This window comes from Grus americana, chromosome 12 (genome assembly GCF_028858705.1).
Source record: "Grus americana isolate bGruAme1 chromosome 12, bGruAme1.mat, whole genome shotgun sequence".
Taxonomy (NCBI): domain Eukaryota; kingdom Metazoa; phylum Chordata; class Aves; order Gruiformes; family Gruidae; genus Grus; species Grus americana.
In genome coordinates, this window is record NC_072863.1 from 9,879,029 (window position 1) to 9,896,116 (window position 17,088).

Here is a 17,088-nt window from a genome sequence, read left to right on the forward strand (position 1 = left end):
TAGATACATTGATATAGAAATAACCGTTAAACACATCTACTTTGCATTTTGGTTAGCACTGGAAATTTTTATACTTTAAAGAAGAACATCTGCCTTCACTGAGCTAATGGCAAGGGATAAGTTTTCATGTTAATCACAATATATGAATAATGTCTGTACTTTCGCTAGTCTTTCATTTGTAATATGCTCAGTCCTATATGTCACCGAGGTTATAGTTTCATTCCATTTTTTTCCAAACTGGGGGCAGGTTTTCTGAAAATCTGATATCTGCTCAGTTTTTAAAGAAGATTCAATCTGTCTGCCAGTGATCTCTACAGAGATCAGACCTATATATGTTCTCCTACTGCGATTTTAAGGGATGCCTTCTAAGAACTAAGCTGAAATTCAGGTTGCTTAGCTGTGAAGAGCTGGTGGGGATATGCACTGGAGTAGATTGATCTTCGGGGTATTTTGGATAAGGGGGCCTTGTGCCAGTAGACTAGGAGGGATTTGTTTTAAAATTTGCCGTAAGGTACAGCTGCTTATTTTTCTATGAGCAAGTCCATTAAGCTAACCATTGTGCTGCTATTTGTACTTTTTTGCCCCTTTTGCTTGCTTTACTGCAGGTGGCACACTTATATGCTCCCTGCTGTGATTTTTTTTCATATAAATAGTGTGTATTTCCCACATATTTTTTTTTTTCCTCTTCCTGTCCTCTCAGATAGCCCTGTGAGTCTGGACACTTTGGGGATGAAAATGTGAAGATTGGTTCCTTTGTTGTTAAAGCCTCTGTCTCCCTGATAGGCTCCCAAGCAATGCCACTACTATGGCTGTCATTAAGTATCAGGGCTGGACAGTCCCCCTATTTTTTCTGTATTTAATTCTTACTGTCCAGCTGGAGATTGAAGTACTTTCTTGCATAACTTCCTATAGACACTGTGCTATCTCTGTCTGCTAATAACCCAAGCATGATAATTCAATGTTGAATGGTTAGCCCAGCAGGAGGTTGTTCGGTAGCAGTGTGTTCTCTGCATATTTTTTAGCACCTCAAATATAGTTGCATTATGGTCTTAAACCATAGCTAATAAACCTACAGTGTCTGAAATTGGTGTGACTGCTTTCTGACCTGCCTACTGACCTTGTGGAAAGGTGGGACATTTCATCCACTGATGGGAAATCGTCCTGTCATTTCCCCTGAAGCCTCTCCAACTGCTTTTGCAGGGAGCCATGGAGAAGGTAAATATAGAGAGAACCATAGGCATCTATTAACAGAAGAATATTTGAAGTCAATGTCCTCTCTCTCTTCAGTTCAAGTCGATGAAAAAAGTGTTCTGAAGAAAATTCTGCTATGTGGTAGGACCACTTAAAACACAACAGTGTAGTATCAAAATTTGAAAGGGAAATGAATTCCTGTTTTCTTGATGGTGAAAAACAAAACAAGCAAACTGAAAAAATGTAAGCAAAGAAATAATTTTGCTAAAACGAAGCATATGTATCAAGTTTTTGTTCTTTTAAACTGCCAGCATCATCTTACGTACTGAAGTGCTGTATGACATGTGACTTCTTTCCATATGCAGATTTAAAGGGACAAGGTACATTAAAAATGTCCTTTGAAATGGAGCACATATGTGATAGTAATCTAAGCTAATGTGAAAAAGTTTTAGGGAAGGCTGAATAAATTAATGAAAATGTTTGTTTATGCTATTTATTGCTTATTAGGGTGAGCACTGCTCTAATGTGTTTTTATTTTTCTAGGGGGAATTACCCATGATACTTTCCAAAAGGAACTTATGTGTTTTGACCCCGACACAGACAAATGGACTCAGAAAGCTCCGATGACAACGGTCAGAGGTCTGCATTGCATGTGTACTGTAGGAGACAAGCTATATGTTATTGGTGGAAATCACTTTAGAGGAACGAGTGATTATGATGATGTTCTAAGCTGTGAATATTACTCACCGACTCTAGACCAGTGGACTCCAATTGCTGCCATGTTACGTGGGCAAAGTGATGTTGGGGTTGCTGTCTTTGAAAATAAAATCTATGTTGTTGGAGGATATTCTTGGAATAATCGGTGCATGGTGGAAATAGTTCAGAAATATGATCCAGAGAAAGATGAGTGGCATAAAGTATTTGACCTTCCAGAATCGCTTGGTGGCATTCGAGCCTGCACTCTTACTGTTTTCCCACCGGAGGACAATACGGGGTCACCGTCTAGAGAATCTCCTCTTTCAGCACCTTAGAAACATCCCTTGACTTATGATGTTGTAGTAACACCTTTGCACTGCATCATGGAGTCTATTATTTTTCTTCAGTAGTTTCTGTTAGGCTTAGCCTACAGCATTTCGTACAATTACTGGAAAAAAAAAAAAAGACCTTGACATTAATTGTGCTGTTTGTTTGGCCTAGAATGTTTGTCAAGTGGTTAACAAAAAAAGATGTACTCACCCGAGCCAAATGTTTAACAGATGAGAAGATATTGTCTATAAAATGTATGAACTAGGTACATTATTAATGTTGTGTATTGGGTGTGAGGTACCTTATAGCTTACATTTGGAAGCCCAATGAGTCAAATTTGATGACTTTGTATTGAACATGTTCTTTCAGTAAATTTCATAGTTGAAATCCTTTTTCCTTTCATTTTTGACTGCTGATTACAAGGGGAGGTAGATCACGTCAATGTGAACTATGACAGAAGGTTGCCAAGGGGCCTGAGCTACCTCCCTCTTTTCACAGAGTATTTTTGACATATCTGTTTTACCCACCTGACTTTGTGGGTGCTTTCAGAGCATATGAAGTTTCTTAGGCAGAGGGGAGAAATAATTTTAAACTATTAACACTATACAGGAAGCAGACCTTGTAGAGGCCGAGAGTTTTTTATAACATATATCGAGTGTTTTTCCTGAGTCGCTTGAGTGACACTTCAAACAAAAGATTTAAAATGTTTGGGGTTTTTAATTTGGTGTTTTTCAGGAATTGGCTTCCACTTGCATGGGAGCACACACTATTAACTAATGGGAATTCAGTGCAGTTGTATATTCTGTTGTATGCCTGTACTGAATATGGGTAGATAAGGGCTAGAAACATTAACTTGTCACAGAATTTGACCAAATCGTTCCATCAGATCAAATTTAATCTACATTTTCTCCTTTGCTGTTGAGAACTTGCATAATGTGTCCTCTGTATAGTCTCAGTTAATAAGGTTATTTAGCACAAAGTGCAGCTTCAGCGAGAGAGCTGCTTTTGCTCAGTGAACTTGGACTACCACATTTTACCTTCTTTTGTTCAATAAAACTTTTAACTGCAGTTATTCAGTCTAAGCTACCTCATTAATGTATTTGGTTTTCTTCCTCTGCCTCACTGTCTCCAGGATACGCATTACGTATATCTGTGTGGGTAGATTAATTTGCTAGGAAACCAATGCAGAAGTGATCATGAATGGGTATTTTTGACCTACTTTTAAGAAACTGTTTTGGCCCGATGTGTTCATTTTGTTAAGGACTGACAAAACAACAAACTGTGTCTTAATTTTTTTTTTTTCCTTGGAGAACTACTGTTTGTGTGCAGCCATGCAAATTTACAGAAATCTTTATCTGCTCAAAAATACAGTGTACTGCTGACAAATTGCAGTTCTGAGTGCTTATAGAAAGCTAATACCATCGTGCTTGTTCTGAACTTCTCATCGTATGTTACAAGTGGTTTTGCTAATGAACACAGTCAGAGGGGCATCATCTGGGGAAAACTGTTTTAATCAGCTTATTCTATTGTGCTACTTATTACCAATAACATTGTAAAGCTTAATAGACTTCCGTCGGGAGTATGCTATTTGTATTTTGTCCCTGCTTGATGCATCAAGCAGCAGTGTTATGATGGTGTCAATTTTGGAAGTACTGATATTTATTCTTTATGCAGTTTACTAGTAATGATCACTACCAAAATGTATGTGTAAGCTTTAGGTTTCACAATTGTTTTAGCTAAAATCAAAAGTAATTCTTCCTCTTTAAAAAAAAAATAATCTTAATTCTGTGTAGCTGTGCAAGGTTGTTACAGGTGTTAATAGTGGCACCAGTGGATATTCTTGGAAAGCAGCCAGTCAGGATGAATTGACTCATCACCTTAAGAATACTCTTCTAATGCTGTGCAAAGCACCAGATAGGAAAATGTTGCTCTGTCATTTAAGTATGTGTCAGTCATTTAAGTGTCACATACGACTAATTTTTTTTTCCATCTCAGAGACCGGATTTTAGAGCCTGCTTGAGTTTAAATCCCCTGAAATCCATATTCCATTTTTATTTTATTAATTAAACTAAAAAGTAGTTGAAGTAGTTGCAACTCCTTTTGGATAGTGTAAATATATCCTGCTGTCTGTATGCTGGGGATGAGGAGACTCACACTTAAAAGAAGTGAGTATCTTCACCAGTTCTCTGTTCGGAAGAAGCTTAGGGTGAGTTCTAACCATTATGAGATAGTTAGAAGTCAGGATGTCAAAGTTTGTGTCTGAGCCTTGAGAATAGCCCAGGAGCTATTGTGTATGGCCACAACGTAGAGATTTATTTTTTTAGTGACTCATTATCTATTCTACTTAAAGTGGAAGAATTCTTTTTGAGTGTCATTTTGTCATCAGTGTTGGACATAGCATAGTGGATTAAATGTAGTGCTTCAATCAAATTAATCTTTGAGGTTTTTTCTTATATCTCCCTCTGGATTGAAGTGTTCATAATGACCTTAGTTAACATCTACTCACCAGGATTGAAAAGCAAGCATCAAAGATTTGCCAAAACCTGCAGACTGTTTCCTTCTGTAATGCAGTGTAAAATGACTTGATGCTCATTACATCTTTCTTAACTGTAGCATAGCAAACCCTTTCCATCTCTGAATCCACAGCTCTGGGAGTACAGGTAGATATAGCAGATATTCAGTCTCCATTTTCAGTAAGGCTGCTTTTATGAAGAGTAAGCCCGTCATAGTATCTAGAGCCAGCAGCATCCAGATGATAAGCAGCCACCTCTTTTTTCATAAATCGTGAATGCTTTCATTTTTGCAGTTACAGTGCCTAAATTAGAAAAGCATCTGGATAAAAAGCAATTAGTAGATATTTGACCTGAATGCAAATAAGACTACATTAGTGTGCTAGCAGGGAGAGCTGCTGGAGCTGTCCTGATGATGGCAGACCCACTCTGCAATCTTAGAATTCATTTGGACTTGGCTTTTTTTGTGCCCAACTAGCAGCAAATGCCGGAAGTGCTTGCTTCCATATACAACTCGGCAAAAGGCCCAGCTGATATCCCTGCAAAGAAACACACAGTACTCTGAATGACTCGAGACGCCTGGGATGAAGTTTCCCTTGTGCTGTGTTTTGAAATAGGGTAAGAAAGATGGGAAAGAAAACCTGGGAAAACCCAGATTATTTGAAGTTTCTTTGCCCTGTTCACATCAAAGAGATGACCATCTGCAGATGTCCAGTTTTCCATGGTTCCCCTTCCCTTAAAAAGTTGTACAAAGTCTGAGAGTCTGGCTCAGGGAGAGCAATTCATGGCAGGACCCAACCTATCCTGGGGCATTTGCAGTCTTGGCATTCTTGGGATAATGGAGTTGTCATGAAGGGGTGAGAACTGGAGCAGCAGAAGGCGGCTGGCTGACAGCCTGACCTGCAGCCCTAGAGCTCCTTTGTGCTGAAGAATCACTGTGAGTTTGAACCTCTTGCTAGGATAAAAATGAGCTGTTTCTCATACCAATGCTATTTTTAAATTGCCCATTCTGTTTCTGAGGGGGGGAATCTTCAAGGAGTAGCATATTAGTAACAGAAGCTCAAACCAATAGTCTGATTCCTTAGCAGAATAATGGAAATCATGGATTAGGGCAGTCTGCATACAGATAAATAAATTCTCCCCAAAGGCTTACAGCCTTAATCTGACAGGCTGGTTGGACATCAAAAAATAATTTGATGCCACAGCAATAAGTGCAATACAAATGTCTGGAGAAGTTTATAGCCAAAGATTTGGGGATTCTGATCTGGAGCACTTTTTTGCAAAGTTCACTCTACTTACTAGATTGTTGTTACTTCTTAATTTACCCTCCAGCTGGTAATTACCTCATCTTTGCATTGGTGTCTGACTCTACTGGTAGCTAGGTTTTTTTAATTCTTCCTTTTTGTAGCTAACATCTCTGTTACTTCATCTGCTCCTAATCATAATTGGTAAAGCTGAAGCTTTTCTAGTGGCATGGTCCTCACGTCAAGGGAGAAAATAGCATACTGCTGGTATGTAACATACTTTGATAAATGCATACATGGAAATATATAAGCAATTTTAACCTAGTAAAAGGTATGTGTGTGTTGGAGTCATGCATGTCCCATTTCCTCCTGGCTTACACCTTACATGGTGTTTTAAGTTGTGTGTAGTGATAGATTACCCACGGATCTGGAGGGTGAGTCAAGCTCTCTCATGTAGCACTTGCTTTCCATGCTCTGTGAAAGTGTTCTTTACTTGCGCAGCATATGCGGCTTATCAGATATGTTTTTCTTTTGTATTTTAACTAAAAATGTGAATGATAGTTCTCTGTGTACAGATGTGGTCAGAAAAAAGAAGTCTTAAAATGCAGAGTTATGTATGCTTTGTTTAATGATAAGTCTTTGGTCCCATGAGTATTGCAGGACCCTATCAGCTGTGAAAAGGTGATTGGTTTTGAGAGCAAGCTAGGGAATGAGGATGACTTTACTGACTGCCACCAGTTCACATGTTCTTGTTGCCAGTCTTCTACACATCATTAAGTGAACTTTTCTGAGTCCCTAGGCTCTATCTTTTCATGTCCAGCCCTGTTGGACCTGCTGATTACCTACTCTGGGGAAAATGTGGTGGGATTTGTTTCACAACATATCTTACTTGGTAAAACAACATGGCTAGTTTTTGTTAGGAATTTCTGCATGAGCGATACACACGAGTCCTCCGGAGTTTATTTAACAACCAGGTGATTTGTAGAAGATGCAAGCCCAGATAACCTGGGAGTGGTGCTACAGCAGGAGCATGGCTGACATTCCAGAAGGGATGGTCTGGAATGGGGATTGCCGCCTCCTCTGTGTATTATTTTGGATCTTGAATGCTGGGGTTTTTTTCCTCATCTTTGAGAGTGTTTGTTGCTGCTATTCGGGTTTTTCACTTTTTATTCATGAAATGAGTGATGCCTCTCTGAATCTGTAGTGGGAGTGAAAGGTTCAGTTGGTTCTTTCTGAGCTAGCTGAATGCTGTCAGGTTATCCACATATTCATTAAAAAGTTTTCTATTCAGGGCTTTGTTTCCTAAGCCTTTATAAGAATTCAGTTTGTGATGTGAAAAGATCTCAGATGAAAATGTCTTTGGACTGGAAACATGCAAAGCTAGTAAATTTGCAGAGTAAAATTATAATCTAGGCAGAAAAAAAAGCATTTTTTAGAGTTCGTTGGCATGTTTTGTAGGTTCATTTGGACATTTAGCTCCCACAGGCTGTCTGGAGCAAGATATATATATTTATTTATTTTTCTTTTTTAATAATTTGTAGTTGGCTTAGGTGAACCAGAGCTCAGTTGGTCATACCTGCTTGCACTCTTGGCTGGCCTGTCTCTGTGTCGCCCCTTAGACCGCAGCATTCTGCATTGGCTGGGGTGTGTTTTCTCTGGGCACGGGTAAAAGAACCTCTCCTGTCTTCCATATCGCCTGTTGATTGAGTTCCAGAACAAATTTGAGCTTTGATCTTCTATCTAAAGTATGTAGTGGTTCTGGCCTGCTAAAGATTATGAGAAGCTGGGGAATGAGGACCATGGCTTTGACATTTCATTACCCAGCAGCCCATTGCTGCCCTGCAGGCAAATATTCCCAAACCCAGCTAAAATCTGTGTGCAGGAGGCAAATCTCTTAAGGCTGACCTAGAATTTTAGTTACCCTGGCATCTAAAGACAACCAGAATCTCCTTGTCCTCTTTTCAAGGAGCATTGTGTACCAGAGCTGCTGAGTCCTCTGGAAGTGGGTAAATATAGTAACTCTTTGGTATGCAATAGTTCTTTCTTGGCTATTGCTTCTGCCCTTTCTTTCTTCTGTGCCCGTATCGAAATTGCAGGAGGGAGGGTCAGGGCTTGGTCACGCTTCCCAGATCCCAGAAGTGAGCAAGCTGGTTTACTCTCATCTGCCTGCACAACACTGTGGGAGAAAGACCTGTAGGAATGCTTCAGATTTTCAACATTAACTCACAGAATAATATCAATTAATGAAGGAAAAAATTAAAATTGGTCCATTTTAACATGTGTTCTCCATATCCAGGATTGTTCCACAATACTTGGCCTCTGTTGAATTAACAACTTTGCCTTTACCTCCATTGTTCACATCACTGTAAAAAAAATTGCTTGGTTTCTTTTCTATTTGTTTGTCATTGCTTGTAACCTTTTCTTAGAAGTGTGGAAATAATTTTCCCTACATGTTTTATGCACCGAAATAAACACACCACTGATCACCTGAGTTCCCTTCCCATGTCTTTTTACACAGTGCCTGCCAGCGTATCTTTCCATATTTTTACCCAAACCTTTGACAGCTACCATTACAAAGTCATATAACTCCTGCTAATGGGACAGGCTCCTGTGCTGCATTGTTGGCTGTGGTAAAGAGGGGTCATCCCTTTTCCTAACAGTAAAATACAGCTGGAAAAATAATTTGCTTTGAAGAATAGACCTGCCCTGAGTCAGACATTTAAATGCAGCTTATTTTGGCCTGTGCTTGTTAACTCGGTTTTGAATGTTTTATTTTTTCAGATATATTTTTGCAAATACTACCTACGTAGCCTTTTTAGAGAGAGTGTGTATTCTTTGCTAATAGGTGGGTAGAGCACTGGCTTGTGAGGTTTACTCAGCCTCTGCCTGCAAGGCTCCCTTTCTGCCCACAAAGGCTTGTTGAGAGCGATGCTCTCCCAGCTTCAAAGGAACAACCTTGTGTAACTAGGGAACCTGCACTGGGGCCAGGAGAACTGAACTTGGATGGAAAATCAAAGCAGCAGCTTAATTGCAGTTAAGAAAGAAAAGTCAATGTCTCAGTCTGAAAGCCTGTGTGTCTAGGAAGGGGAGGGAGAGTTGCTGTCCCTTAGTGTCTTTGTGGGGAGTTCAGGGTAGTAACAATGAAAGGGTTGTTGCTGTAAATAAAGACAATTAAGTAAATCTCCCAGTCTGTCCCCAATACAGACAGATTGCTTCTGTTGATATGCAACACTATTAACATTTGACTGTGTGTATATATGGGATGTCTCATATGCTCATATATAACAAATGCCTCACTTTTCTGCTGTAATCACATGAATGATGCCTAGTTCCCATGTGTTCTTTATAGTCAACTCTGAATAATATCTTTAAATTACATAGAATATTATAGGGTATACTATTGGGGTCTTTTGAAACAATTTTTAAAGCCATTTTCTGTGTCTATTATAGCATTATTGCATTTACTTGAACCCAGCAAAGATAACATGAAATGTCAGGTTTTGGTTCATCGTTCAAGTTTTTTGGCATTGCTGCTGCTGCTTTTTGCTGTAGAGATTTAAGGAGGGGATGTTTCTTCCTGTGGCAAGAAGAAACAAAGAAAAAGAAACATCAGATACCGACCAGATTATAGCGTATGCTGTCAGCACCTCTGCAATTTGGGACAATTTTATGATTTACAATCCTGTCAAATTTATCTTGTTTAATAACCCAGGAGGTTTCCGTTTGGCCTGCAGTGATACAGGGCTGGGACAGGAAAAAAAATCAAATACCTTTGTGTTATTCCCCAAGCTGTTACTTTTGTCACATGCCGTGGAATAACAATGCACACTCATCTGCACCGAGGCAGCCAGCCTCGAATCCCGTTTCCGTCCACCTGCCCAAGGGACGGGTCAGCTCCCCGCAGCGAGAGTGGCTGCCCAAAACCAAGGACCATCATCGCGTGGCCACCTCTGTCCCAGGTGGGGCTCCACCCCGTGGCGCCGGGAAGCTGAAGGTCAGTGGAGGGAACAAGGGTTTGCTCAGGTCGGGTGCTGTCTGTGCCTGCCTGAGCAGGGACGAGCAAGGCTTGTAGCGTGGCTCCTGTGCAGACAGCAGAGCCCTGAAAATGTCTTCAACTGGCAGTGTGGAAGGATTTTTTTTTTTTAATCCTTGATTGTTCATAGGAATAATTTGAATCTTCACTCTCCAAAGCATAGGGCAAACTTGAGCTGCAATCATTGCATGTAGAGGTCACTGTAAGAGGATGTCTAGGTGAGACCACTCAGTTTTAGCACTCATTGGCCACTGATGTTGGAGAGGGTTGGCATCCCCCCTCCATTTTCTGTGTAGTCCTTAAATATTTCTCACACATTTTGTCTCTTACTCTAGACAGGCTGGGGCATGCAGTGGCTAAGCAGTTAGGAACGTGACTGACCTTGTGTCACCAAGCATATGTCCTGTACTTAGTGATGCTGATGAGAAAAAAGCCCTTTTTGTTCTCCCCCTCCTTACTTCCTCTCCAAAGAAAACCCATCCTATTTGTAAACATACATTTGCATTAGACCAGGCATTAGATCTAGGAGCTTTAAAAGATGTTGCACGTTTTACATCACTCCTCATTTTTACTGTCTATTCCAAATTAAGATGAATTTTTCTGGTCTTCCTTTAACACCACGTGGTGTGAGAAACCATGCCATTCAATAAACAGCTGCATCTTGCAGTGTAGGGTTACTCCAGAACATGCACTTCTTAAGAAATCACATTTCATTTTCCTCTTCCATATTTACACACTTATAAATGTGGACTTTCTGGAATTTAGATAAGTTGATAGAGATGATGTGTGTCATATGGTTGCTGGGACAAATTCCAGCTTCATTAACAGTCCACTGGCTGAAGGGAAATAGCAGTTACTATTTTGGGCAGTATAAAATCAGTCTATAAATTAGCAAACAAGTTAAAAATCACAGGAATTTCTTTTTACAAGAGCCCCTGCTTCCAGTCTTCCCCTCCACCGCATGACCCACACAGAACTGACTTTGCAGTACCAAGCTATTAAACTCTGTTCATCTTAGTCCCTAGAACTAGAAACGGGTTAGTTCTAGAAATGGATTAGAATTAAGCAGAGAAACGCGCAATATGTCAACCCAGGGAGTGGGTCTTGGTAGGAGGGTGTGATGCATCTGTATTTCCGTAATTCTCCTGTTCGCTAAAGGAAGAGCTTTCTCTTTCCTGTTCCTTTTCTAAGCCGTCTGGACAGTCTGTGTTCCCTTATGCATGAACTGGGAGCAAATAATTTATCACACTCTTTTGATGCTGGTTATCATCTAGGGTTTGAAGGACTTTTTCCTCTGACACTTTGTTGATATTACTTATTTATTTATTTTTTTCAAAAGCCCTAACATCTTGTGATCTGCCTGAGGGTAGGTAGGTCAAGTTCAGGGCTTTTTGATATCAACAGCAAAGACTATGCTGTCAAGTAGCTGTATTGGCCACACATGGAAGGCGTGAGAGAACCTCAGCAGGAAAGCACTGGTTGTTTTATGAAAACAGTTATTGAATTGCTGCAAGTAACTGGGCTCACTGCAGGAGTAACTGATTGAAAGTCTGGTGTAGTACAGATTTATGTGGTCCAAGCTGCCCCTCCTGGCTCTGAACCATCCCTGCTCAAGTGTGGGAAGTGGCCGCAACCTGGCTGGGTGTCCCGTTTGGCTGGTGCTGAGCTTTCAGCCACAGTGAAATAGCACTGCCACACACATGGTGAGAAGGCTTCCCCATCTTTCAGATAACAATTAAAAAAATGTGGTGGCATCTTAGCCAGCTGTGTTCTGAGCCAAGAGATACTCGTCCCTGTTGGTTAATGCCTCTGCTTTTTTTGAGAAGCCAAAGCATGCGATGTCAAGACCTGAGTAAGGGTGGCCCCAGGTATTTGAATTTACTACCACTGGAGATACTAATTTGGATTTGTTAGGCAATTTCTTTGTTTTTCCTCTTCCTCCTGATCCCTACCCCTTTGCTTGGAAAATACACAGATCACTTGATGTCTGACAACTGAGAATATTGGAGGGGAGTGTTTCCCCACAGGCACCTCTGCTCCTGCAGATCAGAGCAGCTGTGGCACTCTGCTGCACGGGCTCCTGTTACCATAGCACTGTGGAGGTGGCATCAAGGAGAAGGTCACCAGTGCACAAGCTGAACTGCAATAATTATTTTAGTACTCTGCTAACGATCGTGGAACTGAGCTGAAAATGTTCCTGTCTGAAAGAGTTGAGCCACAGTTGAGCCACCTGCTTTTTCTCTATAATTCTACAGAAACTGGGTCTGCTCCTAAGTGCAGTCAGTTTTGAAACCTAACCTTGCCTGGAATTGCAGGGGTTAATGCCCATCTCTACTTTCAGATGCAGACTTCAGGACTTGTAGGTATGTCAAAGCATGCAAAGTAGCTTGCAGTCCTGGTGTGTGTCTTCTGCTGTGCTGTCTGCTCTGTATTTAGGCTGTCTTGTCTTGCTAATCACATCACATCTGTCAGCTGTCTGTGGGTAAAAACAAATTGTAAACAAGCTGTCAAGGTGGAGTGGGATGAATTGTTTAAAAAAAGAAAAGGGAAAAATCAAGCCACCTTGAATGACTAAATAGAAAACTAGAGTGGCTAAATAGCAGCTAACTGTTCTTCCATTTTTACTGTTCGTTGCATCGTAGTTGATGGATGATGGTTTATACATCAACATTTGGTTGGAAAACTGCACTACAGTGGCAAATATATGGCAGTTTCAGCCCCGCTCCTTCTCATTGCCTGTAGGAAGTGCTTTACCACTTCTCAACAAGCTCCCACTTTTGCTTTCCATCATTAAGAGACTGGGAAGAGGTGCGGCAGGTTAGTGGCAACTTGTTCTTACAAACTCTACGGCCCCACCAGCCATTTCACCAGCAACATTTGTCCTATTCAGACCTTGCCTTGTATTTTTGTGCTTCGTTTATCAGGTTTGCCTAATAGGAGGCCTCTGGTAACATAATCATAGACAATATAAGAGAAAATAAATTCCGTAGGCACACAAGAAAGCTTTACAGTTTACTTATTCAGTAAAAGTAACTTCGGTTACTAATTAAAAGTAACTTTGTTTACTTATTAGAATATCTGTCACCAATAATCATGTGTTCACAGCTTAATGAGGCGATAAACAAGAGACATGTAACGGGGAAACTGATTTCACTTAGTTGAAAAAGACTCAGATACAATTTTTTATGTTCATTTGAGGTCCATTTTTCTTCCAGCTTCAGTGAATGATGTGGAACAAGGCAAGATACTTGTGTGTGGGTCACCGATCAGATTTACGTGTCTTGAAAAGCTATTTCAAGTAATATTAGGCTCAGAAATAATCTGGAGCGCATTGCTAGCATTACGACAGGCACAGGGTGGTGTGAGTTTTGTTTGTGGCTGTCACCAGACAGTGATTGGGCTTTTTTTTTTACCTAAACAACATGAAAAAATTACTGGTAAAATGAGTTTTATGAAAGCTACAGCAATTTTAAAGCAATTCTAGTAAAAATACTGCTTACGTTTCAGCCTGTTTGATAGGTTCCTAGGGTTTTGCTGCTTAAAGAGGGTGGTGGAGACCAGGGAAGTACTCAGGCCTTGTGCAAGGCTGCCTGGTACCCGAGAGCTTCAATACCCTCCCGGGCACAGCTTTCCTCCAGAGAAAGAAGCATCTCACCTGCAGCCAGGCTCACTGCAGGCATCCTCAGCCTCATCTCTCACAGCCTGTTCTCATTTGTGAGGGGCCGGATTCAGCACTTGCCTGCCCAGCAGTTTTGGGCTGCCACTGTTGTTACGGACTGCTCCTTGCTCAGCCATGCTGTTTGAGTGGGTGATCTCCAAACTGGATGCCTTCTGGAGAATGTGAAAATTACTTTGGTCACTTCATTTTCTCAATATAGAAGCTATATGAAGCAGAAAAGGCAAACGAGCTCTTGCATGCAAAGTGCTATTTGCTGTCTAACCAGATCTCGAGAGAGTCCCACTGCCAGGCAAAAAATCTGTAAGTCTGGGGGGTTTGGGAATATTTCTTTTTTTTTTTTAAGCCCCCAAAAGTTGTCCTGTATTTCAAAAAAGCGTCATTACATTTCTTCATTGATGGGTAATCTTTGTTACAACAATAAAAATAAACCTGTGGGTGTGATTGTTTTTTGTCTTCCTGATGCTATTTTGCAGGGTAACTAGGTGCTTCTCCTGCCTATAAGTCATCTAAACAAGTAGCCTAGTTGCTGGTAAATAAGGGATCTGACCTTGAGGGACAGGGAGGGAGAAAGGGAGATCCTGATTTAAGGTTGAGCCCAAACCAGTCCCAGGCCTAGCATGCTTATGGGAGGTGCTTTGTATAGTCTTAAGAATTCCCAGTTACTTGCTTTCACACTTCTATAAAATACACAGGGGTTTTTTTTGCAAATTAAGGCTTTGTGTGAAAGGGCAATGCAGGGTTTGTGCTGCTTCCTGAAGGCTGGAGTATTTCTGCAGGGATGGTGTGAAAGCAACACCCGCTTTGGAGAAATTCAGCAAGCAACTGCCTGTAATTCGGGGGCCAAGTTCTTGTGACAAAGAGACGTTGGAAAGCTACGACTTAAGAAACCAAAATGAGCATGGTGTGGAAGTAGAGCACTTTGAGGTGTTGTTTCCAGCTGGCACATAACCCTGCCAGGTAGGTATGGCTTGTGTCAAGGACCTCCAAGATACGCCATAAAGGTAATGAAAGGACGTAGCTGTGGGTATGATGATGGTCTGAGCACAATGATGTGTATGGTCTAATTTATACATGCACAAGATTATCGCTAGTTTTTGTATGTAGTGGCTTGGGTTTCTTTTTCTATTCTCACAAGAAAATAACTGATCACTTCGATTATTTTTACTACTCAGAAAGTCATAAAGCCATCGTTTAGATTCTTTGATGTATTTTCCATGTATATTAGTCTGTGCTGTTGTATTAGATAAGACTAACCATGATTTGCTAATGAGAATTACTGTATTCCCAGAGACAAACCAAGAGTATTTTTAGCAAGAGGATAGACTAACAAGACCACCAAGAGAATATGGTTGCATTAAATATTGCTATTTACTCTACAGACATTTTGCAAAGGATTAGACACGGTAAATCAGTGCTCTTTCCAAGTAGGGTAAGTATCACTTTGAAATTAAATATAATTGTCCATTTTAGACTTTTATGTCATTTAGTGTGTCTAGCCGTGCTATTGGTGACTTACATCAGGGAAAGCCTGCTGTGACCTTACAATACACAAACCTCTAGACAGTCCCTTTCCATCCTTCTCTGAGGGCAGTCTGTTGTTCAGGAGTACAGGCTTGGCATAAAGGAAAATAAACTTTAGCTGCACCAATGGAGGGAGGGGAAAAAAAAGCCTATTTCTACGTGTAGAAGAGTCATTGAGGCTGATGGTCTTGGGATACCTGGATGGGTCTGATGGCCTGGGGCCACTTGAGCTCTGTATCCAGCCTACCTTAGAGAAGGTCCTGAAGTTGCCATTGTAGAAAGGAACCTGCTTTGAGGCTGTGAGGTCTCTGGGAAAGACCAGCAATGGGGATTAAAATACTTTCCTTAAAATAATTAAACCCAGAGGTTTAGCAGTAACTGCAAAATGGGTTAATTCTCAATTGGAGTTGCCTCTTACTAAGTGTCTGATGGCGTGAGAGCCGACATGCAGAGCTCCTGCCGAACTGCGCTAAATGAACTCCTGATGGGTTTTCTCCTCCAGCAGGATTAAAGCTGCCTTCCCCAAATTAAAGCTGCTTTTTTCATGTAATGAGCAGCAAAACTCACTTGCATGGTAAGCAAACTGATCAGATGACGTATCGCCCTGGTTCACGGAAATGATCCTCGAAGGCTGGTTGCAAATGCTAAGCAATGACAAGTGCACCAACCTGAAGCAAAAGGACCACCAGAGCCCTGGAGCACGTTGCCCAGAGAGTGAGACCTCAAGATCACAGCTGGTCCCTGGGGAGGACAGACTTTGCCCTCTGAGGCCCCCATCCTGGGAGGGATGATGCTGCAATTAAAGCTGGCCCCTGGGGCAGGTAGGTACTCCAGTTCTCATCACTCATCTGGGTGCATTACACCTATGAGTGAGCAAGGGAGCTGCTGATGGCCAACACATCGCTGCCTCTGGCTCTGTAATTGGGCTCTGAGACAGCAGCACCAGCCCAGCAAATGTTAGCATCCTGCAGCTGCCTGGCCTCTGCGTGGAGGGCCCCAGCCTGCACCTGCTTGTGTGTGGACATCTCCAGCAGTTACACCATGTCGCTGAGCTCACATGTGCAGTGAGGTCCCTGTGCACGGTCAGCCCTGTGTGCGTGTTCCTGATGGCGGCAGGGACTGAGAACCTCTGCGTGAGCAGAAAACCCTCTTGTGTGCAGGGAGAGAGCCCAGGTTGGTACCTGGTTCTCTGCAGAGATTTTTAGCTGCTCAAGACAGGATATGTGTCTCTGTGGTCTTTGGGCCCTGCTGCTCATCTTCCTCTGTGTCCCTCTGTGTTACGGCTGCCATCCTCTCCTGCTGCATAAAGTTTCACTTCTTCAGTGGGCAGCTGGGATATTCCATACCACATGATGTCATGCTCAGCAATAAAACTGTGTGTGTGTGGGGGGGTGTCGGTGGGGGGGCTGCTGCTTGGGGACTGGCTGGGCATTGGTTAGTTGGTGATGAGCAATTGTTTTCATTTGCACCACTTGAGTTTCTTGGGGTTTATTTCTCTCATTTTCCTTTTAATTACAATTTATTATTATTATTTCAACTATTAAACTGTTTTTATCTCAATCCAAGAGTTTTCTCAATTTCACCCTTCTAATTCTCTTCCCCCATCCTGTGAGGGGGACTGAGTGAGCGGCTGTGTGGTGCTTAGTTGCCAGCTGGGGTTAAACCATGACAGCAACTTAAACATTTGGTCCCTCAGCTCAAAACCCTCGTGAAAAGCCCCTTTCTCGCCTCTGGGCAGGACCTGCCAGGCCACGCTGGGGACCGATTCTGCTGGAAACACCACCTTTTGCCTTTTCCACATCCAGGTTTTGCAGGCTGGGCACTCTTAGCCAGTGCCCGCCAAAAGCAATGCCCCCACGGCTGCAGTGCAGGGTCAGCTGTCCC

General features: G+C 41.8%; 1 protein-coding gene across 12 annotated transcripts in view; it reads left to right on the forward strand.

The window, feature by feature from the left end:
- The window catches only part of KLHL13 (kelch like family member 13), a 92,507-nt gene extending 84,045 nt beyond the window's left edge, over positions 1-8,462 (forward strand). For all 12 annotated transcript variants that reach the window (XM_054840069.1, XM_054840071.1, XM_054840065.1 and 9 more), the window contains one exon: positions 1,735-8,462. In XM_054840069.1, coding sequence (XP_054696044.1) covers positions 1,735-2,222 — 488 coding nt within the window. In that variant the 3' untranslated portion in view covers positions 2,223-8,462. The remainder of the gene's footprint in view (positions 1-1,734) is intronic.
- The last annotated feature ends 8,626 nt before the right edge of the window (positions 8,463-17,088 follow it).